We start from the raw sequence: 26,105 nt of genomic DNA on the forward strand, positions 1-26,105 counted from the left end.
ATTTAAACATTTGAAAAAAACAACCAACTTTCCCAGTCTTTATGCACTGAGTTCATGCAGGGCAAGGCCCTTAACAATCAATCTGGCTAAAGGTTCTCAGTGCTCTCAGAACTTTTCTGGAGATGTGTTTTCTCTGAGCTTGTGTGTATGCTTTTATCTGTCTTAACTCCCCAAGCAGCTTGCCCTTGTTTCTTCTCAAGAGCTGACAGTCTCTTACTCCCCCAGTACCTGTTTATGGAAATGCATACTCTCTGAAGCTCTAAAATGCTGCAGTGCTCATCTTTTTTTTCAGCCAGAAAACTAAGCCAGGGTTTTCAATAGTGTTCTGAGTCAGGTGAGACAAAAACTATCCCCATAACAAGCCAGAACACTGGACTTGATGTTCTCTCCTTTGTTTCCATCCCAAGAGGGAAGCCAGGGTGTGGGAGATTTCCTCCCAGTAGCGTTGTGCTAGGCTGGGTACAGGGAAGGGCATGGACACACAAAAATACCAAAAACGTTCCTACTCCTTTTAATGGAGTCCCTTCTTGGTTATGCTTTGGCCTGGGTACTGCAACGTCTCAACTGGTTTCTAGAGTTTTCACAAAGGTATTCTGGCCCACATATTGTTGTTAAGTTGGTGTCTCCATTGGGGAACAAGGGCCTGGAGTGTCCTCGTCTACCATCTTGGTGGTTATTTCCCAGATCATCCTTTTCTTAAAGCCCTGTTTTTTTGCACCAATCTGGAGTGACTTTAGGTCTACTATTTGTGGTAATCTCAGGACTTCTCTTTCTTATACTTCTGGATTAGATCCAGTGTCTTTTGGATCCTATGCCTCTTTCTCTTTTGATTTCTCCCCTATTCTTTGTATGCATATCTTCAAGTAACCTATGAAATGGGGTATATTCTTTTGAAAATATTTTTTCAAGCTTGTACATGTCTGGAAATGTCTTTATTCTAGCCTCACACTTGATCAATATCTTGGTTGACTACAGAATTCTAAATTGACAATAATTTGTTCCATCCATGTTCTTTTGGGTAAGTAGACAGAAAGCTGGCAATTAAGCTCAGGGATCTCTAAAGGTCAGGATGTAGACTTTTCTCTGGAGCACCAACTCTACACTGAAAGAAAGTGAAAGCGAAGTCGCTTAGTCGTGTCCGACTCTTTGCGATACCAGCCTACCAGGCTCTGGTAGGACTGCAGCCTACCAGGCTCCTTTGTCCATGGGATTCTCCAGGCAAGAGTACTGGAGGGGGTTGCCATTTCCTTCTCCAGGGGATCTTCCCGACCCAGGGATCAAACCCAGGTCTCCCACACTGCAGGCAGACGTTTTACCCTCTGAGCCACCAGCGAAGCCCATAGAAGAAGTCCAAAAATTCTGTTCCTTCCTTTTTGGCAAGCCTGTGTTCTAGCCTGTAGCTTTTGCTGCCTAGCTTCATCAGTCATCACTTTTACATTTCCTTTAGCTTTTCCAGTCTTCATTCAAATCTGTTATCTTTCCCCTTATTTTCAGTGCCATAGGTTCATAACTTCTATTCATTTACTGTTATTTTAAGTGAAATCTTAAGAAGGGGAGGGATAAATGAGTATATTCAATCTCGAATTGGAAGACAGCACATACCGTCTCAATAAAAATATTTTGGTCTGGATCTGTGGAGTAAAAGCTAAAAGAAGTCTTGCTAAATGGCAAAGACTGTACTACCAGATTTACTGTCACTTTTGTTTCTAGTTAAAACTTCCTCTGCAAAAGACTTCTGCATGCAAACTGTTGTTACCTCTTCCTCCATGACATAAGCGAGAAGCTTCCAGTCCCACTCCACTGTCTTGGCATTAGCTGGATGTAGCCTGAAAGTCAAGTGATAGCAGTTAGAATTCTGGAGATTTCAGTGGAAGGAAGGATGGGATCTGGAAGACAATAGAAACAATAGAAGACGACAGAAGCAAGAAGCCTCTTCTTATCCTCAGTGTTCTTGCCCACCCTCTTTCCCACCCATGTCTCTGAGGGAAGTGGAACTTCATTTTCTTTTGCTGGCTACCTAATATCTACTTCTCTTTTGGGAGGCATTAGCACTCCAAATTTGCCTTGAAGAAATCAACTGTTACTCTTAGCCCAGTGGCTTTCACCCATTAGGACCCTGGGATGAAGCTTATGAAGCATGTTGAGCTAATCATGATATTCTGTCCCACAGTTCACATGACTGGCTCAAAGACAGACTCATGTCTTATATCATGCCAATTAAAATTTGTAAAACTCAATTTCAGAACTCTAACGTGATTATAAAGGAAATGGATGCTCTCTTGTATTAAGAGTGTCTGAGAAAGCCACCATATGAAGCCTAGAAACAAAAGCAAAGTACAGCTGAAAAATGGATATTGGTAACCATTTTGGAGCTGAACTAAGTCACATCTTACTCCTAGGTTTCTAGGTTTTTAGTAACATGGGTCATTAAGTTCTCTTTTATCATTTGTTAAAGCCAGTTTGGATTGAGTTTCCTGTCACTTGCAATCCAAATAATATTAATATACTGTCACCCTCTCTAATGTTTAGTTGAATAAATCTTAGGCAAGAGAAAATTGTGCCCTGAGTCCAGGTTCCCTAAAAGATTTGCCAAAAGCCAAGGTTCATACTGTTGAATTTTCATGAGAAGCATGTAGGCCTCCTTTAGAACATCCAAAGTCTCAGAGCCACTGAGCAGGATTTTCTGGATGATGTGAGCCACAATTTCTCGGGGCGGGTAATGCTGGGGTGACACAAAGTCCATCAAAAACTGCACAGTCCCCAAGGGGAAATTTTCTTCAATGGTGTTTGTTACCATCCTTAATCTTCGATGAGGGATAGGTTCTAATTTTTGACCCTTGTTCTGTAGAGATAAAAAGAAAATAAATTAGGATAGGTTTCTATAGACAAAAATGCAAGAGGTCCTAGAAAAAGTTGAAGACAGCATTTGAAATATTCATAATTAGAAAAACTGAGATTGGAAAGCCTTATCTAAAAAACTTCTAATGATATGGGAAATGCTTATATTAAGTTAAATAAGAATTCAAAGTTCTACATGTAAACATGACTTCATCTACTAAAATATAGCATAGAAAGGAAAGTACAAGAATCAAGAGCTAGCCTAAGTTGCTTCTGAAGTGAGGGTGGTAAGATATTTAGGGGTAGTTATGATACTATATCAGATACTAAAACAAAAAGATGAAGAAAGATGTTTTAAATATGTTTTATTGTTAGAAGAATTTAATTCTGTTGATTTTTTTTTTAGTCAACAGTAAATATTAAGCTGCTTCACCCCTTGCCCCTACCCTCAAACAGTATGCACATAAAGACTGAGAGTGTATGAAAAAACTTTCCATTATCTAGGTGGTGAAATGATGGATACTTTTTCCTCTGTATGTACCTTTATATTTTTCACTTTTTCTGTAATAGACAAATAATCAGAAGAAAAACAAATGTCTGATATGGGAATAGTATAATAACAATAATTTTTTTAACATCTAATTCATTCTCACTTAATTCTCACAACTCTGAGAAATACATGTTATTATTATTCCTATTTCATACATAAGGAAACAGATTTAGAGAGAAAGTACTTGTCATGCGACAGAAGTTGGTTTCATATGGTGCTATTACTTCACTGCTACCCTCTACATTCATACTCTCTACAAACAACAAAACCAACAATAATAAATATATATTTTGTTAAAACTCCCAGTTATTAAAAAATTTAAAGTGCCTACAAAAAGGCCAAAAGGAAGGAAATATACCCAACTATTAATATTAATAAATGCTGATTGATAACATCATGTGGGTAATTATTTTTTAACATTATATACTTTAAAATGTTTTATACTAAGCAAGCAAGCATTTCAAAATCTGAGAATAAGCATTAATTTTGAAATACCAGACAAAATTTTGACAGTTTATGTGTAACAGTAAAATAGTGATGGCTAGAATTGCCCTTCTTGGAGAAGGCGATGGCACCCCACTCCAGTACTCTTGCCTGGAAAATCCCATGGACGGAGGAGCCTGGTAGGCTGCAGTCCATGGGGTCGTGAAAAGTCGAACACGACTGAGCGACTTCACTTTGACTTTTCACTTTCATGCACTGGAGAAGGAAATGGCAACCCACTCCAGTGTTCTTGCCTGGAGAATCCCAGGGACGAGGGAGCCTGGTGGGCCGCCATCTATGGGGTCGCACAGGGTCAGACACGACTGAAGTGACTTAGCAGCAGCAGCAGCAGCAGCAGCAGCAGCAGCAGCAGCAGCAGAATTGCCCTTCTAGGGAGAGGGCAGTTAGCATTTTGGAGGAAAGAAGTCCAGCTAGCTTTCTTATGTCTCAAGCCACCTGAGTGTAACTCCTCTGGTCTCACTAATGAGAAACCAACACTGTAAATAGCATGTAACAAGAATTAAGAGCAAGAGAAGAACAAAAATCTTGCTTTGGTGACTATTTTACGTGTGATGCACTTTATGATCTTGAAACTGTATTATTCATTCAGTTCAGTTCAGTCGCTCAGTTGTGTCCGACTCTTTGCGACCCCATGAATCACAGCACGCCAGGCCTCCCTGTCCATCACCAACTCCCAGAGTTCACTCAAACTCATATCCATCGAGTCAGTGATGCCATCCAGCCATCTCATCCTCTGTCGTCCCCTTCTCCTCCTGACCCCAATCCCTCCCAGCATCAGGGTCTTTTCCAATGAGTCGACTCTTTGCATGAGGTGGCCAAAGTACTGGAGTTTCAGCCTCAGCATCAGTCCTTCCAAAGAACACCCAGAACTGATCTTGCCTACAAATGGAGAGCTCTACAAATTTTAGATAAGGTTTATAAATTGTTCTAATGCCCTTATCCTTAAGGGGAACTACTATTCATATAACATTCCTATAAACCCTGAGAGGTTGCTTCATGTGTCTATGTGTTTACCTTTAAGCCAAACAATGACATGATACAGGCGTTATGACCCATTCTAGAGCTAAAGACAAAGACTCAGAGGAATTAAGGTCCTTAATTAAGGAATGAAGTGGCAGCATAGAGCCTGGCTAAGAAGTTACTGGGCGAATTTACTATATAGCTTAGAAACCGGCTTTTAGGGGCTTCTATATAGAAACCCCTATTAGTTGCAGTGCATGAGCTTCTCTAGTTGCAACACATGGGCTTCTCTCTAGTTGTGGTATGTGGGCTCTACAGCATATGGGCTCAGGAGTTGCAGCACATGGGCTTAGTTGCCCCATGGCATGTGGGATATCAGTTCCCCACCCAGGGATTGAACCAATGTCCCCTGCATTGGAGGGGGACATTGGAGGGTTTTCTATATAGAAACCCCTATATAGGGGATTATATTCAACATCTTGTGAAAACCTATAATGGAGTATAATCTGAAAAAATAATGGAATCACTCTGCTATACACTTGAAACTAACATGATATTGTAAACCAACTATATTTAAATAAAAATATTATTAGAGCCATCTTAGTAGATGTGATTTTTTTTTTTTTTTTGCAGTTCCCTAATGACAGACTTAAGACTCAACATTCAAAAAACTAAGATCATGGCATCTGGTTCCATCACTTCAAGGCAGATAGATGGGGAAACAATGGAAACAGTGACAGACTTTATTTTCTGGGGTTCCAAAATCACTGCAGATGGTGACTGCAGCTGTGAAATTAAAAGACACTTTTTCCTTGGAAGAAAAGCTATGACCAACCTAAACAGCATATTAAAAAGCAGAGACATTACTTTGCCCACAAAGGTCCATCTAGTCAAGGCTATGGTTTTTCCGGTAATCGTGGATGGATGTGAGAGTTGGATCACAAAGAAAGCTGAGCACTAAAGAACTGATGCTTTTGAACTGTGGTCTTGGAGAAGATTATTGAAAGTCCCTTGGACTGCAAGGAGATCAAACCAGTCAATTCTAAAGGAAATCAGTCCTGAATATTCATTGGAAGAACTGATGCTGAAGCTGAAACTCCAATGCTTTGGCCACCTGATGCAAAGAGTCGACTCATTGGAAAAGACCCTGATGCTGGGAAAGATTGAAGGCAAAAGGTGAAGGGGGCACCAGAGGATGAGATGGTTAGATAGCATCACCTACTCAATGAACATGAATCAGAATAAACTTAGGGAGATAGTGGAGGACAGAGGAGCCTGGCACGCTGCAGTCAATCGGGTCACAAAGAGTCAGACATGACTTAGCGACTGAACTACAAAAAGTGATGTCTCCAATGCTGGTTTCTAAGTGTGAGGCTGAATTTGAACCCGGACCTGATTCTACATGGGATGGCATCAGTTCTTTAGTGCACATTTCTAACAATGTGAAACTCAACTGGTCCTGTTCTCTCATGTGTGGACCCCCTGGAGCATATACAAGGCCTGTACAAAGGACACTTGATCCCCAAGGAAGGCATGTTAGCTCACCTCTCTTGTGTCTTTATCTGGTATTAGTGTCTGGAAGAAGAGGTGATGCACCGGAGGTCGTAAGAAGTACTTCAGTCTATGTAGGCACGGTCTGTTGTACAACCCGCCTTGCGGTATCTGTGTCTGTATCAGGGCACACCCGGGGTTGACAGGCTCTGACAGTGATCTCTCTTTTCTGGCTGGATTTTCTGTGACAGAGAGCCAAGGAACTTTCTCTAAGGAAGTCTCAAACTCTGGGGACTGTGGGCTGGGAGAGGAGCTTGGAGAGGATGGAGCCAAGACATCCATAGGGGTGTCATGGTTCTGTATGTCATTCTGGGGAGAGGCAGGCCTGATTTTTGGTAAATGAGCCAACTGTCCAACTGTGGGTGGCATGTCTACCAATGAGCGTGACATGTCCCCAGGTGAACGAAGGGCATCTCCTGATAAGCATGAGACTTCTCTAGATGAATGCGGTACACTTGCTGGTGACGGCGGCGCATCTCCTGGTGACGGCGGCACATCTCCTGGTGACGGGGACGCATCTCCTGGTGATGGAGGTGCGTTGACAGGTGACTGTGACACATCTGCTGGTGGCTGTGGCATGCTGACCAGAGATGGTGGCATGTCTCTTGGTGACTGTGGTATGCTGACCGGTGACAGTGGCATATCTCCTGATGACTGTGGCATATCTTGTGGTGTCTGTGGCATGTCTTCCAGGGACTGTGGCACATCCTGTAGATGGGACACATCTTCCAGATATGATATCTTCTGAGGTGGAGCTGGTGCATCTTGAGGTGGGCCCAGTGAGTGTTGAGGTGGGCTTAGTGAGCGCTGAGGATGCCATGATGAACCATGAGGTGGACTCGGCATACCCTGCTGGGGGCCTGGCACATTCTGAGGGTAGGGCATGTCTTGAGGAGGACACAGCTCTTCTTGAGGCAGGCGAGACAAAGTTTGTAGCTGGTACTGCATGGTTTGTGATGGGCATGACAAGGCTCGCGGTGGGCATGAGGAGGCTCGAGGTGGACATGGCAAGGCTTGCAGTGGGCATGGCAAGGCTTGCAGTGGGCATGGCAAGGCTTGTGGTGGGTATGGCACATCTTGCTGTGGGCATGGCAAGGGTATCCTTTGATTGCTACTGCTACTATTATTGCTGGTTTGGGGGAGGGAGTGAATATTTGAAGAGGGTTGTAGGCTTGCCAAGAAGCTGAGGTCACCTTTGAATATGGTTGAGCTACAGTTCGGCTCTACTGGGTAAACAGAGTCCCCACTGATAGACATGGGTGGCTGGGGACCTTCGAATGCTGTTTCTTCCAAAAGGTCCAAATCCACAGGATCACTGTTGATAACTCTCCGTGCTGCAGGCCTAGAGCTTCTGTCCACCCACCCTTCCACTGTCTCTTTGCTGCAGAGGCTGGCACATGCTTGAAGACTGGCTGGCTCTTTCTGGGAAGGAGCAACAGGTTCTAGAGTCAAGTCAAGAGTGGCAATAGGTCTATTTTCTTCCTCAGATCCTGTCAGGTCAATCACACAGAGTCCACTGCGATCCTTTGCCCTTGGTCTGGTTTCTCTAGTTAAGTCAATGAAGTCCTGTTAAAAAAAAAAAAAAAAATGAAGTCCTGTTGAAGGATTGTGAGAAGATAAGAGGTTAAGTGGGGGAGGGGGTGTCTTAGCTTTTTCTAAGAGGACTTAAAGCTTAGCTTTTAAGGCTAAACCTATTTTACCTTTTCATTTCATTGACAATTTACGTATCTTGTATAACATAAGTATTAGTTTATTTCCTTTGGTCACAATTTCACTGTTGTCAAAGCTGCCAACTTCCATACCTTCTTAAATTATCCAAAGGCCATAAGCACATAACAGAGGGCACAGAGGGAAATGTTTTATGGTCCACAGTAGACTGGGGAGTAGTAGGGAAGATTTCAGGGGAGTAGTAGGGAAGATTTCAACCTTAAGTCAAAGTGAAAAGCCACCTTTGTTTGGAAAAGCAAATACATAGGATAACCTACAATAGAAGCGAAAGAAGGGAAGCTAGTACAAGACAATCTACTTTGTGCTAAGAACATGGTCAGTACTTCTATACATCTTTAATTTTCACGGTTACCCTATCAGGAAGGCATTTTATCATCAGGAAGGCATTATCATCTCCATTATACAGATTGGGAAACTAGAGTTCAGAGGGTTACGAATTATTTAGCTATGAAGCAGAGAAAGACACTCAAACCCAGGCCTGTTTCTTTCTTTTCCTGTTAGGCCCTAGGAATGTACAACCTCATTCAATGTATAATCAGCTTATAGTCAGATATGGAGGATAATACAATAAGAGTTATAAACCTAACCAGTGTAAGTTCAAGCCTACATTAATTACAAAAATATCTTCTATCTTCACTACCATTCCTTGGCAAAATGATGAAGCAGTTCACAAAGCCTAATGATGCTAGTTGAGGTACTTAAACAACCTCTGTGTCAGGAGCCAGGAATAATATTGCTCTATCTTCCAGGTGTCTCTTCACTTGGTTGGGTACCACTGCCACTGGTATATTAGGTAGCAACTGCTGGGCTACCAATGCTATTGCTGCTACCACAGTTTCCACGCTATTTCTTTTAGCAAATGTGATGGTTACCACTGTCAACAGTACCAAAGCTGGACACAGGATTCTGAGTGAGTCAAGTGAGAAGTTGGCATGCATCTCATCCTGGAATAGGGATTGCTTGATGAAACCAAATGCCTCATTCCTAAGAAGCAGCCATAGAGTATCACTGCCTCTCTACTGCTAGCTGAACTCAACATAAATAGCTATAAGGGTCTGAACTGAATTCCTCTGCCATGGCCAACTCCTAAAACACAATATTATCATGTCTCTTTCACTTAAAACCCACCATATGAGGTACAGGATAAAGGACAAAGGCCTTAGTAAGACTCATGAAAAAGTTGAAGTCCCTCAGTCGTATCCCACTCTTTGTAACCCTATGGACTATATAGCCTGCCAGGCTCCTCTGTCCATGGAATTCTCCAGGCAAGAATACTGGAGTGGGTAGCCATTCCCTCCTCCAGGGGATCTTCCTAACCCAGGGTTCAAACCCAGGTCTCCCACATTGCAGGCTGTTTCTTTACTGTCTGAGCCACCAGGGAAGCCCAGGAATACTGGAGTGGGTAGCCTATCGCTTCTCCAGGGGATCTTCCAGACAACAGGAATCGAACTGGGATCTCCTGTATTGCAGGCGGATTCTTTACCAGCTGAGCTAGAAAGTGAAAGTGAAGTAGCTCAGTCGTGTCCGACTCTTTGCGACCCCGTGAGCTATAGCCTACCAGGCTCCTCCCTCCATGAGATTCTCCAGGCAAGAATCCTGGAGTGGGTTACCATTTCCTTCTCCAGGGGATCTTCCCAACCCAGGGATTGAACCCGGGTCTCCCACATTGCAGGCAGACTCTTTAACCTCTGAGCCATCAGGGAAGCCCTTTAGCTGAGCTAGAGTCCTTCATAATTTAGTGTCTTCCTGATTTCTCTTCTTCATTTGAGCAAATCACATAGAAATACTTTAGATCCTTAAATATGCCATGCTTTCTCAGTATTTCTATCTTTATGTTTGCTTATGGTTCTTTCTTTTGCCTGAAATGACTATTATCTGTTTGATTGTTTGAAAGTTACTTGTCTTTCAAAACTCAGCACAGATATCACTGTGTCTGAAAATTCTTCCAGATCACTTCTGGTCTCAAAGTATTTGTTTCCTTCCTTATATTCCCACTGCATCTGTACAAACCTTTTTCTTTTTAAATAGTAAACACTTTTTAAAAAATTTATTTTTAATTGGGGGAAAATTGCTTTGCAATATTGTGTTGGTTGCTATCATACAGCAATGCAAATCAGCTATAATTACACATATATCTCTCTCTTGAAGAAACACTTAAAAAATATATTTATTTATTTGGTTGCACCATGTTGTATTTGCAGCATGTAGGATCTAGTTCCCTGATCAGGGATTAAAGTCAGGCCTCCTATATTGGGAGCATGGAGTTTTATCCACTAAACCACCAGGGAAGTCCCCAAAACTTTTCTTTTGATCCCAAAGAACTTGATGCTTTTAAATGATATTGAAAATGGAAATTTTTTTTTATTTTCCAATTATTCATTGCTAGTATAAAGCAATACTATTGATTTATGTGTGTGTATTATCCCTGTGTCCTTTGACCTAGCTAAATTCACTTACTAGTTCAAGTAACTTTTTTTTATACATTCCTTAAGGTTTTCCATATAAGAAATCATGTCTGTAAATAAAAGAGTTTTACTTCTTCCTTTTCGATCTGCATGCCTTTTATTTCCTTTTGTCACCATTGCAGTGGCTAAGGCATCCAGTACAATTCTCAATAAAAGTGCTGAAAGCAGACATATAATCATTAAGTACCATGTTAGCTGTGTTGTTTTCATAGATGCCCCATATCATGTTGAGAAAGTTTCCTTATTTTGTTTTCTGAGAGTTTTAATTGGGAATGGTCATTAGTCAAATGATTTTTCTGTACCTCTTATTTTATGATTTTCCCTTGTACTATTAATATCAAAAATTATATTCATTGATTTTCTAATGTTAAATTAGTCCTGGGGAAAACTCCACTTGGTTATAATGTATTACTCTTTTTCAACAGTTTGGTTTAACATATCAATATTTTGTTAAGAATCTTTACATATTCTTGAGGGATATTCAGTTCAGTTCAGTTCAGTCCCTCAGTCGTGTCCAGCTCTTTGTGACCCCACGGACTGCAGCATTCCAGGCCTCCTTGTTCATCACCAACTCCCAGAGTTTATTCAAACTCACGTCCACTGAGTCGGTGATGCCATCCAACCATCTCATCCTCTGTCGTCCCCTTCCCCTTAGTTTGTAGTTTTCTATTCTTATAGTCTTTTACTGGTTTTGCTATTAAAATAAAATTGGCTTCTTGAAGTGACTCGGGAACTATTCTCATCCCCTCTATTCAGGCTGTGTTGGATTGGTACCACATCTTTCTTCAGTGTTTATAGAAGTGAAGCTATCTGGGCCTAGAATTTGCTTTGTAGTTAAAATTTGGAAGACATAAGGCTATTAACATTTTCTACATCTCGTGTTAATTTTGTGACTTGTGAAACTGGTCTGTTTCATCTAAATTGTCAAATTTATTAGCATAAAGTCTTTCAAAATGTGTTTAATATCTTTTAAATTCTAAACTCCATATAGACTTATCCCCAATTTTCTTTTTTATGCTCAATATTGGTAACTTATATCCTTTGCATTTTTCCCCCTGATCAGCCTAGCTAGAAGTTTATCAATTTTACTGATATTTACAAAGGACCAGGTTTTTCATCTATTTATTTCTATTGTTATCATTATCATTGCCTTCATTCTATTTACTGTGGGTTTGAACTTGCCTTCTTTTTCTAACTTCTTTTTTAAACAATTTATTCATCTTGTATTTATCTTTGGTTGTGCTGGGTCTTCACTGCTGTGCTGAGGGGCTACTCTTCATTGCAGTGCATGAGTTCTCATTGTGGTGACTTCTCCTGTCGTGGAGCATAGACTCTAGGTGTGTGGGCTCAGTAGTTGTGGTGCATGGGCTTCATTGCTCCATAGCACATGGAATCTTCCTGGACAAGATGGAATCTGTGTCCCCTGCATTGGCAGGTAGATTCTCATCCACTGTACCACCAGGGAAGTTCTTCTACTTTCTTAATGTGGAAGCTTCAGTTCAGTTCAGTTCACTTGCTCAGTTGTGTCCGACTCTTTGCGACCCCATGAATCACAGCACGCCAGGCCTCCCTGTCCATCACCAACTCCTGGAGTTCACCCAGACTCATGTCCATTCAGTCAGTGATGCCATCAGCCATCTCATCCTCTGTCGTCCCCTTCTCCTCCTGCCCCCAATCCCTCCCAGCATCAGAGTTTTTTCCAATGAGCCAACTCTTCGCATGAGGTGGCCAAAGTACTGGAGTTTCAGCTTTAGCATCATTCCTTCCAAAGAACACCCAGACCAATCTCATTTAGAATGGACTGGTTGGATCTCCTTGCAGTCCAAGGGACTCTCAAGAGTCTTCTCCAACACCACAATTCAAAGGCATCAATTCTTCGGCGCTCAGCCTTCTTCACACTCCAACTCTCACATCCATACACGACCACAGGAAAAACCATAGCCTTGACTAGACGAACCTTTGTTGGCAAAGTAATGTCTCTGCTTTTGAATATGCTCTCTAGGTTGGTCATGACTTTCCTTCCAAGGAGTAAGCGTCTTTTAATTTCATGGCTGCAGTCACCATCTGCAGTGATTTTGGAGCCCCCCAAAATAAAGTCTGACACTGTTTCCACTGTTTCCCAACCTATTTCCCATGAAGTGATGGGACCGGATACCATGATCTTCGTTTTCTGAATGTTGAGCTTTAAGCCAACTTTTTCACTCTCCTCTTTCACTTTCATCAGGAGGCTTTTTAGTTCCTCTTCACTTTCTGCCATAAGGGTGGTGTCATCTGCATATCTGGGGTTATTGATATTTCTCCCGGCAATCTTGATTCCAGCTTGTGCTTCTTCCAGTCCAGCGTTTCTCATGATGTACTCTGCATAGAAGTTAAATAAGCAGGGTGACAATATACAGCCTTGACGTACTCCTTTTCCTATTTGGAACCAGTCTGTTGTTCCATGTCCAGTTCTAACTGTTGCTTCCTGACCTACATACAAATTTCTCAAGAGGCAGGTCAGGTGGTCTGGTATTCCCATCTCTGGAAGCTTAGATAACTTGATTTTTGAAATCTTTCTTTTCTAACATTAGCATTTAAAGCTAAAAATTTTCCTGTAAGTACTGCTGTGGCTTCATCCCACAGTTTTTAATACAAAGTCATTTTATTATCATGCAGTTCAAGCTTACCTTCACTATGGTCGGAAAACAAAACCCTGTAAGATTTCAATCTTTTGAACTACATTGAGGCTTGTTTTATACCCTAACACATGGCCTACTTGCTGAATGTTCCTTGTATATTTGGAGGAAAAAATGTGCATTCTGCAATTGTTGGCTATAAATGTCAATTAGGTCATGGCTGTTGACGACTTTTGGATCTTTGACTTTCTTCACCTCTGAAGCAATGCAGTTGTGCTATTAATTACTGAGTGTATTAAAGTGTCCAACTAAGATTGTGGGTTTGACCATTTTCCCCTTGTGTTTGGTTAGTTTTTGATTCACATATTTTGAAATTCTGTTTATTAAGTGTAATAATATACTTAAAATTATTCTACCTTCTTAATGTATTAGCCCATTTATCATTATTAAAACAACATTTATCCTCTCAAGTCTCCAGCAATCTTCCTTGTACTGATGTCTATTTTTTCTGGTAAATAATAGAGACACCTTCTTAGGCATACTGTTTGCCTAGTGTATTTCTATCTTTCTATTCTCCACATATTTGTGTCTTTGTATTTAAAGTGCACCACATATAAATAGCTAATAGTTGTTACTGCTTTTTGGTCCAATCTAACCACCTCTGCCTTTTGATTAGTTTTTGGTTCATTTACACTTAACTGTTGATATATTTGCGTTTATATCTGCATCCATATATTTATTTCTTATTTGTCCTGTTAACTCTTCCTCTGTTCCTCCTATCCCACTCTCCTTTGAGTTAATCATATATATTTTGGAATTCCATTTTAATTCCTCTGTTGGGGTTCTAGCTATTTATTTTTTAATTATATTTTTAACAGTTACTCAAGGGCTTCTCTAGTGGCCCAGATGGTAAAGAATCTGCCTGCAATGCAGGAGACCTGGGTTTGATCCCTGGGTCAGAAAAATCCCCTGGAGAAGGGAATGGCAACTCAATCCAGTGTTCATTCTTGCCTGGAGAATTCCATGGACAGAGGAGCATGGTGGGCTATAGTCTAACTCCTCTCTTCAGCTCTTATTTGGGCTTTCCAGGTACTGCTAGAAGTAAAGAACCCACTTGCCAATGCAGGAGATGTAAAAGACATGGTTTCAATCCCTGGGTTGGAAGATCCCCTGGAGGAGGGCTTGGCAACCCACTCAAGTATTCTCACCTGGAGAATCTCATGGACAGAGGAGCCTAGTGGGCTACAGTCCAAAGGGCCGCAAAGAGTTGGACATGACTGAAGTGACTTAGCACGCATGTGGTTACCTGTGGCTCAGATAGTAAAGAATCAGCCTGCAATGCAGGAGACCTGGGTTCGATCCGTGGCTTGGGAAGATTCCCTGGAGAAGGGAATGGCTACCCACTCCAGTGTTCTTCCCTGGAAAATTCCATGAACACCGGAGCCTGGAGGGCTGTAGTCCATGGGGTCCCAAAGAGTCAGACACAACTGAGTGACTAACACTTTTACACTTTTCATGTGGTTACAGTATACAGATTCAATTTATTCCAGTGTACTTAGGAAAAATATTAACATACTCAAGATAAAAAAGTAGAAATCTTACAAAATATTTCTTGCCTTGTGCCCCATTCTTTATTTTTGTCATATATATTATATATATATATATATATAATATATATAGCATAAGTCTTTACTTTCAGTTATTCATTTTTAAGGAAATTAATAGAAGAAAATTCTTTATTTTATACACATTTACAATTCCTAGTTCCTTCATTTGTGTAGATCCAACGTGCCATTTGGTGTCATTTCCCTTCAGCTAAAATATCTTGTAGTACAAGAGTGCTAATGATAATTCTCTCATTCTATCTGAAACTGTCACTATTTTGTCCTTATTTTTTTTAATAATTTTATTTATTTTTGGCTGTGTTGGTTCTCCATTGCCATGCAGACTTCTCTCTAGTTGCAGCACGTGGGGGCTACTCTCTAGTTGAGACGCACGGAGTTCTCATTGCAGTGGCTTCTCCTGTTGTGGGAACACTGGCGCTGGAGCACAAAGGCTTCACTAGCTGTGGCTCTTGGGCTCTAGAGTGTAGGCTCAGTAGCTATGGTGCATGGGTTTTTAGTTGCCACAGGATCTTCCTAGACAAGGGATCAAACCTGTGTCCTCCACACTGGCAGGTAGATTCCTAATCAGTGGACCACCAAGGAAGTCCCTATGTAACATATTTTTTTCTGGACAGTAGTGGTTTTCTTTGTGTTCATCTTGAGTCTGCTCTGCTTCTAGGATGTATAACTCATTTTTTTCCTCACCAAATTTGAGAAAATTTCAGCCATTATTTCTTTAAAATTTTTTTTACAGTTATACCCACCCCTCCTTAAAAGACTCTATTTTTTGAATTACTTGGCATTTCCTTGCAGATCTCTGATGTTTTGTTCAATTTTTTCCATCTTTTACTGTACTCTATTCTTAAACTTGGGTGGTTTCTACTGTTCCATCTCAAACATCTCTGTCTCTCCCCACCTGCCATCACCTGCTTTCTTTCCTAATTTGCCACTGAGCCCATCTAGTTATTTTAAAAATTTAGTTACTGTATTTTTAAACTTCTGAACTTTTCTTTTCTAAAAATTACAGAATTTTATTGTCTCACAGCTCTGAAGTCCAAGATCAAGGTGTCACCAGGGACGGGCTCTAACGGCTGTAGGGGAGGTGACTTCCTGGGCTCATCTAGCTTCTGCTCATCAGCAGTGACACTCCTTGGCTTGCAGATGCAGCACTCCCATCACATGGCCATCTTCTCCCTATGTGTCTTCACATTGCCTTCCCTGTGCATGTCTCTCTATATCCAAATTTTCTGTTTTTATAAACTGAATTTCTGCTTTTTATAGCTTTCATTTCTCTGCTGAGATTTTCTATCTATTCACTCATTGATGTCATTATTTTCTTTAACCGAATAAATGTATTTATAGTAATTATTTTGAAGTTTTTGTTAAATCCAACACTTAAGCTCATTCCCATCAGATTCCATTGACTGCCTCCTTTTTTTTTCCTCCCCAAGAATGAGTCACACTTCTGTTTTTTTGAATGTCTAGTAATTCTTGGTTGAAAATTGAGTTTTATAGATACATGTAATGATTTGATTGTTTTCTTCCAAAAATTGTCCTTTCATTGTTGTTGTTGCTCTAGTAGTTAGTCTGCCTGAAGTCAAACTGCAAGCTTCATCTCCTTCACACAATGTAGGTGCTGCTATCTTTGTTCTTATGCTTTCCAACTGCTACCCTTTTAACCTGACCTTTTGGTGGTGAGGGACAGGGTGGTTCTCATTTGGGCAGAGATTTTACTTTAATTTTGGGGTTTGCCCTTCCTGTGATTTTCTTGCTTCAAGAGATTAGGGATTGCAGCCCTAATTCTTTGCTGCTCTGCTATCCTTTACCTCTATCTCCTGACATTTCAAAACCATAAACATTTCAGCTTTGTCACTTAAGTGGCAAGTGATTAGGGAATGCAGTCTGTTAAAAGAGCAGCAAATTCATAGATATTGCCCTATGCAGCTATCTTTCAGTAGATTTCTCACTAGTGTCTCCCTGACACTAGTTAAAAATCTGCCTGATTCTTAACTACCCCACTCCAGTACTCTTGTCTGGAAAATCCCATGGGCGGAGGAGCCTGGTAGGCTGCAGTCTATGGGGTCGTTAGGAGTCAGACACGACTGAGCAACTTCACTTTCACTTTTCATTTTCATGCATTGGAGAAGGAAACGGCAACCCACTCCAGTGTTCTTGCCTGGAGAATCCCAGGGACAGGGGAGCCTGGTGGGCTGCCGTCAATGGGGTTGCACAGAGTCGGACACGACTAAAGTGACTTAGCAGTAGCAGCGGCAGAGAGTATTTTGGCAGGTCAAAGAGTTTCACAGATTGGAAGCACAATTCAACTGCATTGCTCAACCTTGGAGAGCTTATTGCTTCCCTTTTTGATTACTCCAAAGCACTCTGTACATACCAATATCACTTTAGTGCATATCACAGAGCACTTCCATATCCTTCCCCTCATTAGACAGTAACTTATTCTTGTATCCTGTACCCTTACATAGTGTTTTAGACTCAACTCATAGTATTTATTAACTCATTAGATAAATGAATAAATTTAATCTAATGACAATTGTTTACCCTCTCATCTCATTGTCCTCTGATAGTCCTAACTCCTAATTAACTAATTTGCATTTTATCACATATTACTCTAAGTTTTCAGAGATAACAAATTATCTTTCTAGTTTTAATAATTATGTCATCAGATGGAAATACAGATGACTAAGACTCTCCAATGGGCTTCCCTGGTGGCTTAGTGGTAAAAAATCCGCCTGCCAATGCAGAAGACTCGGGTTCAGTCCCTGAGTTAGAAAGATTTCCTGGAGAAGGAAATGTCAACTCACTCTAGTATTCCTGCCTGGGAAATCCCATGGACAGAGGAGCCTGGCAGGCTATAGTCCATGGGGTCACAGAAGAGTTGGACGTGACATAGCAACTGAACAACAAGAAGGCCCTCTAACAGTCTGCATCTGCAGAATGAAACACAGCAATAAGCCCATAAAGCCCTTGTCTACCCCAATAACCCTATTTTCTGACCCAGATGCCTCACAACAACCCTGTGAGGTGAATATCATTCATATTTTCTAGCTATAAAAATTAAAACCCAGAAAGCAAACTACTTTTAGGTTTCTGGATCTGTTTAAATGAGAAGTCTCGTTTATTTACAGCTTCAAAGGGCTGGTCCAAGACTTACTTCCTGATTATGGTGCTGATAATGGGATTTGCTCTTCACCACTCCAGGTTATCTCAAGATTTTGGTTTTACTGTTCTCCTTCGAGATTTCCGTTAATTCCTGCCAACCCAGCAAGCAGGAAAAATTAGTTTATTTCAGAATCTAGTTGTTGTTTTAGCAGAGATTCCTTTAAAGTCAGTCAGTCATATTGCTGAAGGAAGAATTTCCTAGGTCCAGGTCTTTTTACAATATTCCAATATCAGTTGCTTATCTTTCCCACTAGGACTGAATATAATACCATAATGACTGGCACAGCATCTTTTGGAAAATGGCAAAAGTGCTCAAGAAACATCAACTGAATCTAAAAAAAAAAATTTTCAGGGGGAAAGCTCATCTTCCATACCTCACATATGGACCTTTCATTCAACAAGACTGAAAATAATAGAGATACTTCAGGTTTCTCTCTATCACTCTTTTCCAAAAAGGTAAATGGAATGGCTTCATTATTTGGTGAAACTAGAACCAAGGGCTGAACTCAGAGTTCCCTTTCTTTGTTTTAAGCCCCCTTCCCTAAAGATCCTATCTGCTTTTCCCATGGGTAAGGTTACCATGCAGGCTTTTAACTTGAAACTTGTTAGGTACGAAGGGGACTGCTGCTGCTGCTAAGTCACTTCAGTCGTGTCCGACTCTGTGCCACCCCATAGACAGCAGCTCACCAGCTCCACCGTCCCCGGGATTCTCCAGGCGAGAACACTGGAGTGGGTTGCCATTTCCTTCTCCAATGCATGAAAGTGAAAAGTGAAAGTGAAGTCGCTCAGTTGTGTCTGACTCTTAGCGACCCCATGGACTGCAGCCCACCAGGCTCCTCTGTCCGTGGGATTTTCCAGCCAAGAATACTCGAGTGGGATGCCATTGCCTTCTCCGAGGAAGGGGACAAAGGAGCATTAAGTTTAATTATAGTTTTAGGGAGCCAAATGGAGCTACAGATCCATGAGGCTTATTCTAACTAAGCATTATTAGTAACATAGCTATTACATCAATCTCCATCTATCTGACCTATATCCTTTTCCTGTCTCTATGAATTTGCCCATCCTAATATTTCATATAAATGGAATCATAATTATGTGGCCTTTTATGTCTGGCTTCTTTTTATTAATATACATATTTTATTGAAGTATAATTGACTTACACTGTTTCAGGCGCACAGCAAGGTGATTCAGTCATACTTACATACAAATATTATTTTTGAAATTATTTTCCATTATAGGTTACTAGAAGATATTGACTATAGTTCCCTGTGCTATATAGTAAACCTTTGTTGCTTGTTGCATATCTGTTTTTTTAATTAGAAATCTAGCACTCTACTCATACTGAGTCAAACAAGTAGAATCAAAGTTTCATAAATTTTTAGGCAAAAATTGGTAAGTTTTCTAAAAAATATATATTACACATATTATATATATGCATACAAAAGCTTTTCTATTAAACTTGATAAAGGCTTGAGAAAGAACACCAGAAAAAAAAAAAAAGAGATGGAGAAATTGGAAAACAAACTAAATGAAAAGAAAGCACTGAATATTAAATAGAAAAAGTGAAACAAACTAGATAAAAGTAAAAGATCATCATATAGTCCAGTTGTTTTTAAACATGACTGCTTATTAGAAACCTATCTGGAACTCTGGAGATAAAAAAAGCAATACACGAGCATTTGTATTTTTCAAAAAATTTCAGGATAATTCTGATATGCATCTGGATTTTAAAAAGTGATTACAGGTTTTTCTATGAAATTATAGTTTTGGTGATATAAAATTCTATTATTTCTCTGTTGACAAGTCATGATACAATGGTACTAAGTGACTAATAGTTACACAGTCACCATAGTGAAAGATGTTTATCAGTTTTCAAAATGAATAGCCAGAAAAAAAACAAGTATAACTGCAAGCCATAATAAGAATATGATTCACTTAACAATAGAAAATAATTACATACAATCTGGGGGGTCAAAAAGAGTGATGTGGTAAGTGGAAGTGTATACATGCACATGTTTTCATCTGCCTAGCCAGTCTATGTCTTGTGGTTGGTACATTTGATCCATTTATGTTTTAGGTAATTATCAGTCTGTATGATCTAAGCCTTGCTCAGTGATCAGTGCAAAGAAATAAAGGAAAACAGTAGAATGGGAAAGACTAGAGATCTCTTCAAGAAAATTTGAGATACCAAGGGAACATTTCATGCAAAGATGGGCACAATAAAGGACAGAAATTGTATTGATCTAACAGAAGCAGAAGATATTAAGAAGAGGTGGCAAGAATATACAGAAGAACTATACAAAAATGATCTTCATGACCAAGATACCACAATGGTGTGATCACTCACCTAGAGCCAGACATCCTGGAATTCGAAGTCAAGTGGGCCCTTAGGAAGCATCACTACAAACAAAGCTAGTGGAGGTGATGGAACTCCAATTGAGCTATTTCAATTCCAGTTGAGCTATTCCAAATCCTAAAAGATGATGCTGTGAAAGTGCTGCACTCAATATGCCAGAAAATTTGGAAAACTTAGCAGTGGCCACAGGACTGGAAAAGGTCAGTTTTCATTCCAATTCCAAAGAAAGGCAATGCCAAAGAATGCTCAAACTACCCCCACAATTGCACTCATCTCACATGCTAGCAAAGTAATGCCAAAATTCTCCAAGTGAGGCTTCAACACTATGTGAACCATGAACTTCCAGATGTTCAACCTGGATTTAGAAAAGGCAGAGGAATCAGAGATCAAATAAACAAGATCTGTTGGATCATCAAGAAAGCAAGAGAGTTCCAGAAAAAAATCTACTTTTGCTTTATTGACTACGCCAAAGCCTTTGACTGTGTGGATCACAACAAACTGGAAAATGCTTAAAGAGATGGGAATATCAGACCACATGATCTGCCTCCTGAGAAATCTGTATGCAGGTCAAGATGCAAAAGTTAGAACTGGACATGGAACAACAGACTGCTTCCACATTGGGAAAGAAGTACGTTAAGGCTGTATATTGTCACCCTGCTTATTTAACTTCTATGCAGAGTACATCATGCAAAATGCCATGCTGGATGAAGCAGAGGCTGAAATCAAGATTGCCAGAAGAAATATCAATAACCTCAGATATGCAGATAACACCACCCTTATGGCAGAAAGCAAAGAATTAAAGAGACTCTTGATGAAAGTGAAAGAGGAGAGTGGGGAAAAAAAAGGCTTAAAACTCAGTATTCAAGAAACTAAGATCATAGCATCTGGTCCCATCACTTCAAGGCAAATAGATGAGGAAACAATGGAAACAGTGACAGACTGTTTTGGGGGGCTCCAAAATCACTGCAGATGGTGACTGCAGCCATGAAATTAAAATATGCTTACTCCTTGGAAGAAAAGCTATGACCAACCTAGACAGTATGTTAAAAAGCAGACACCACTTTACCAACAAAGATCTGTCTAGTCAAAGCTATGGTTTTTCTAGTAGTCATGTATGGATATGAGACTTGGACTATAAAGAAAGCTGAGCACTGAAGAATTGATGCTTTTGAACTGTGGTGTTGGAGAAGACTCTTGAGAGTCCCTTGGACTGCAAGGAGATCCAACCAGTCCATTCTGAAGGAGATCAGCCCTGGGATTTCTTTGGAAAGAATGATGCTAAAGCTGAAACTCCAATACTTTGGCCACCTCATGCGAAGAGTTGACTCATTGGAAGAGACCCTGATGCTGGGAGGGATTGGAGGCAGGAGGAGAAGGGGACGACAGAGGATGAGATGGCTGGATGCCATCACCAACAAACATGAGTTTGAGTGAACTCTGGGAGTTGGTGATGGACAGCGAGGCCTGGCGTGCTGCGAATCATGGGGTTGCAAAGAGTCGGACACGACTGAGCGACTGAACTGAACTGAAGCTTCCTGATGGGAGCGAATGGCAATGGGAAAAACTGGGTCTTGCTCTGGTGGGCAGGGTCTTGCTCAGTAAAGCTTTAATCCAATTATTTGCTGATGGGTGGGGTTGCACTCTATCCTTGGTAGTTGTTTGGCCTGAGGCAACCCTACCCTGTCATCTATGGGTTATGATAGGGTTAATGGTGAACTCCAAGAGGGTTTACACCAAGAGGGACCTTTGTTGCCTGATGCTGCCAGTGTGCCTGTCCCTGTGGTGAGCCCCTGCCAACCCATGCCTCCACAGGAGACCCTCCAACACTAGCAAGTAGTTTTGGTTCAGTAACCTATGGGGTCACTGCTCCTTTCCTCTGGGACTTGGTGCACACAAAATGTTGTTTGTACCCTCCAAGACTGGAGTTTCTGTTTTCCCCAGTCCTGTGGAAGTCCTATAATCAAAGCCCATTGGCCTTGAAGGCCAGATTCCCTAGGGATTCCCAGTTCCTTTGTCATATTTGATTTTTATCATGATTGCACCCCTCCTGCTGTCTCACTGTGGCTTGTCGTTGGATGTGGGGTATCTTGTTTTGGTGGGTTCCAGTGTTCTCTTGTCAAGGATTGTTCAAAAGCTAGTTGCAATTTTGGTGTTCTCACAGGAGGGCATGAGCGTACATCCTTCTACTCTGTTGTCTTGAACCAGAACCTATATGTGAGCTTCATGGTAACCACAAAGCAAAACTCTCTAATATGTACATAAAAGATAATGTGGAAGGAATGTATGTATAACACTAAAGAAACTCATCAAATCACAAGGTAAGAGAGCAGAACAGAAACAAACCAGAAAACCACCAGAAAACAATGAACAAAATGGCAGTAAGTACATATCTATCAATAATTACACACCTATCGATAATTACTTTAAATGTAAGCAGACTAGATTCTCCAATCAAAAGACATAGAGTGGCTGAGTGGATTAAAAAAACAAGACACTGAAAAAACAAACATATACTGCCTGTTAGATTTACTTCAGATGTTAGGACACACTCTGACTAAAAGTGAAGGGATAGAAAAAGATGTTCCATGCAAATGGAAACCAAAAGAAAGATTGGGTAACTATACTTATATCAGACAAATAAACATTAAAATAAAGACTGTAGTAAAAGACAAAGAAGGGCATTACATAATGATAAAGGGGTCAATCCAACCACAGGATATAATATTTGTAAATATTTATGTACTCAACATAGCACCTAAATATATACTGCTACTGCTAAGTCACTTCAGTCGTGTCCAACTCTGTGCGACCCCATAGACGGCAGCCCACCAGGCTTCCCCGTCCCTGGGATTCTCCAGGCAAGAACACTGGAGTGGGTTGCCATTTCCTACTCCAGTGCATGAAAGTGAAAAGTGAAAGTGAAGTCGCTCAGTCGTGTCCGACTCTAGCGACTCCATGGACTGCAGCCTACCAGGCTCCTCCGTCCATGGGATTTTCTAGGCAAAAGTACTGGAGTGGGGTGCCATTGCCTTCTCCGCCTAAATATATAAAGCAAATATTAACAGATGTAATGGGAGAAACTGACAGCAATAAAAATGTGATACACTTTAATATCCCATTTACATTAATGGACAGATCATTCAGACAGAAGATTAATAAGGAAACACTGGTCTTAAAAGATACACTAGGCAGATTAATTTAATATATATAGAACATTCCAGCCAAAAGCAAGATATTATACAAGCTTCTTATGTGCACATGCAACACTCTCCAGGATAGATCCTATTTAACAAAAAAAAGTCCCAATAAATTTAAGGAGAAGTTAAAAAAAAATACCTTGAGACAAATGAAAATGGAAATACAACTTACCAAAATCTACAGGATGCAGCAAAATCAGTTTTAAGAGGAAACTTGACAGTGATACAGTCCTACTTCAAGAAACAAGACAAATCTCAAATAAATAATTTAACTTTCCAACTAAAGGAACTAGAAAAAGAAGTGAAGCCTAGAGTTAGTAGAAGGAAGGATAAGACTGAATCATGAAAAAATAGAAAATCTGAATAGACAGATTACTAATAATAATGAGATTTAATCAGTAATCAAAAATTGCCCATCCCCCAATAAAAGTCCAGGACCATGGTTTCATTGGTGAATTCTAAGATTTAATACCTATCCTTCTCAAATTCTTCCAAAAAACTGAAGAGGAAGGAATGCTTCCAAACTCATTTTACAAGGCCCTCATGGCCTTGATACCAACCAGACAAGAACATCAAAAGAAAAGTACAGGCCAATATCACTGATGTACATAGATACAGAAATCTTCAACAAAATAATAACAAACCAAACCCAACAATTTATTCTAGGAATGCAAGGATGGTTCACCACATACACACACACAACAGAATACTACTTAGCCATAAAAAGTATGAAATTTTGCCATTTGTGACAACATGGATGGAACTTGAGGGTATTATGCTAAGTAAAATAAGTCAGACAGCGAAAGCAAATACCATATGATTTCACTTACATGTGGAATCTAAAAACAAAAACACACAATATGAAATTCACAGGTACGAGGATTATAATGGTGGTTGCCAGGAGGTTTGGGAGGGTAAGCAAAGTCCGTTAAAGGGTCAAGAGGTATAAACTTTCTATCAATAATGTTTTATAATATATTGGTGTATGATAAATGATGTAGACAGACTTATTATGGATGTCATTTTTGCAGTGTGTATAAATACTGAAGCATTATGATGTACACCTGAAACTAATATAATGGTATATGTCAATAAAAAAGTGAACGATTTTTGGAAAGTGGGACATGACACTAAATTTAATTTATAATGTGTGAAACTTTGATTAAAACATAAAAACTTTATTAAACTTTATTAGTTCAATCACCATGATATATACTTAAAATATCTTAGTTTCGTCAATTATAAATCAACAAAGCAAACATTTTAAATAAATAACTTAAAACAAGAGAAATGTGAGAAAACCTAGAAAAAACTGTGGAAAATAATGAGCTGGGGACCAATACTACACTAATTTTCATTGCATACCATTCTCTAGTATTTGAATTTTTTGGACTGGTACATTTTTTAAATTGATAAACTGTACTTTTTAGAGCAGTTTTTGGTTCGTGGCAAAATTGAACAGAAATATGGAATGTTGTCATATAGTCCAATTCCCCACATATGTACAACTTCCCAAGTATCAGTATCCAGCATCACAGTGGTGTATTAGTTACAACTGATAAATCTACATTGGCACATTATCAATATCCAAAGCCCATAGTTTATATTAGGGTTTACCCTTTTACATTTTATGGGTTTTGACAAATACATAACAACATGAATCTACCATTGTAGTATCATACAGAACAGTTGCACTGCCTGAAAAATCCTGTGCTCTGCTTATTCAGTACTTTCTCTCCACTAACCCCTGAAAACCAGTAATCTTTTCACTGTCCCATTAGTTTTTACTTTTCCAGAATGTCATATTGTTGGAATCACACAGAATAGTCTTGTGTGATAGAAAAGACTATCACACGTATAGTCTTTTCAGACTGCATATTACTAAGTGAAAAAAGCCATTTAAGTTTCCTCCAAGTATTTTCATGGTTTAATAGATCATTTCTTTCTAGTGCTGAATAATATTTCAGTGTCTGGAGGTAACAGTTTACTTATCCATTTACTTATTGGAGGACATTTTAGTGGCCTTCCAAGTTTGGGCAATTATGTATGAAGCTGATATATAAACATCTATATTCAGTTTTTTTGTGTGGTTTTAAGTTTCAATTCATTTGGGCAAATACCAGGGAGCACAATTGTTGGTCTGTACTATAAGAATACACTAGTTTTGTAAAAAACTTCCAAACTTTTTTCCAAATTTGCTGTATCATTTTGCTTTCCCACCAGTATTAATGAGAATTCTATTATTCCACATCCTTACCAGCATATGTTGTTGTGTTTTGGATTTTGCCTATTCTAAAATCCAAATGTAATAATAGTTCACTGTTGTTTTAATTAGCAGTTCCCTAATGGTGTATGATGCTGAACATCTCTTCATACCCTTATTTGCCATCTGTATGCCTTCTTTATGATGTGTCTGTTTATGTCTTTTGCCCATTTTTTAATCAGGTTGCTTGTTTCCTTATTGTTGATTTTAGGAGTTATTTGCATATTTTCAGTAACAGTCCTTTATCAGATGTGTCTTTCATAAATATTTTCTTGCAGTCTGTGGCTTATCTTC

General features: G+C 39.9%; 1 protein-coding gene across 1 annotated transcript in view; it reads right to left on the reverse strand.

The window, feature by feature from the left end:
* SIMC1 (SUMO interacting motifs containing 1) overlaps nucleotides 1-26,105 on the reverse strand; it is an 83,631-nt gene that overhangs the window by 38,490 nt on the left and 19,036 nt on the right. Inside the window, exons 2-4 of the mRNA XM_027552646.1 lie at nucleotides 6,398-7,969; nucleotides 2,610-2,842; nucleotides 1,757-1,826 (exon numbers count right to left, since the gene is read on the reverse strand). Of these exons, the coding sequence (XP_027408447.1) occupies nucleotides 1,757-1,826; nucleotides 2,610-2,842; nucleotides 6,398-7,969 (1,875 nt within the window). The remainder of the gene's footprint in view (nucleotides 1-1,756; nucleotides 1,827-2,609; nucleotides 2,843-6,397; nucleotides 7,970-26,105) is intronic.

The sequence above is a fragment of the Bos indicus x Bos taurus genome, chromosome 10 (genome assembly GCF_003369695.1).
Source record: "Bos indicus x Bos taurus breed Angus x Brahman F1 hybrid chromosome 10, Bos_hybrid_MaternalHap_v2.0, whole genome shotgun sequence".
Classification (NCBI taxonomy): Eukaryota; Metazoa; Chordata; class Mammalia; order Artiodactyla; family Bovidae; genus Bos; species Bos indicus x Bos taurus.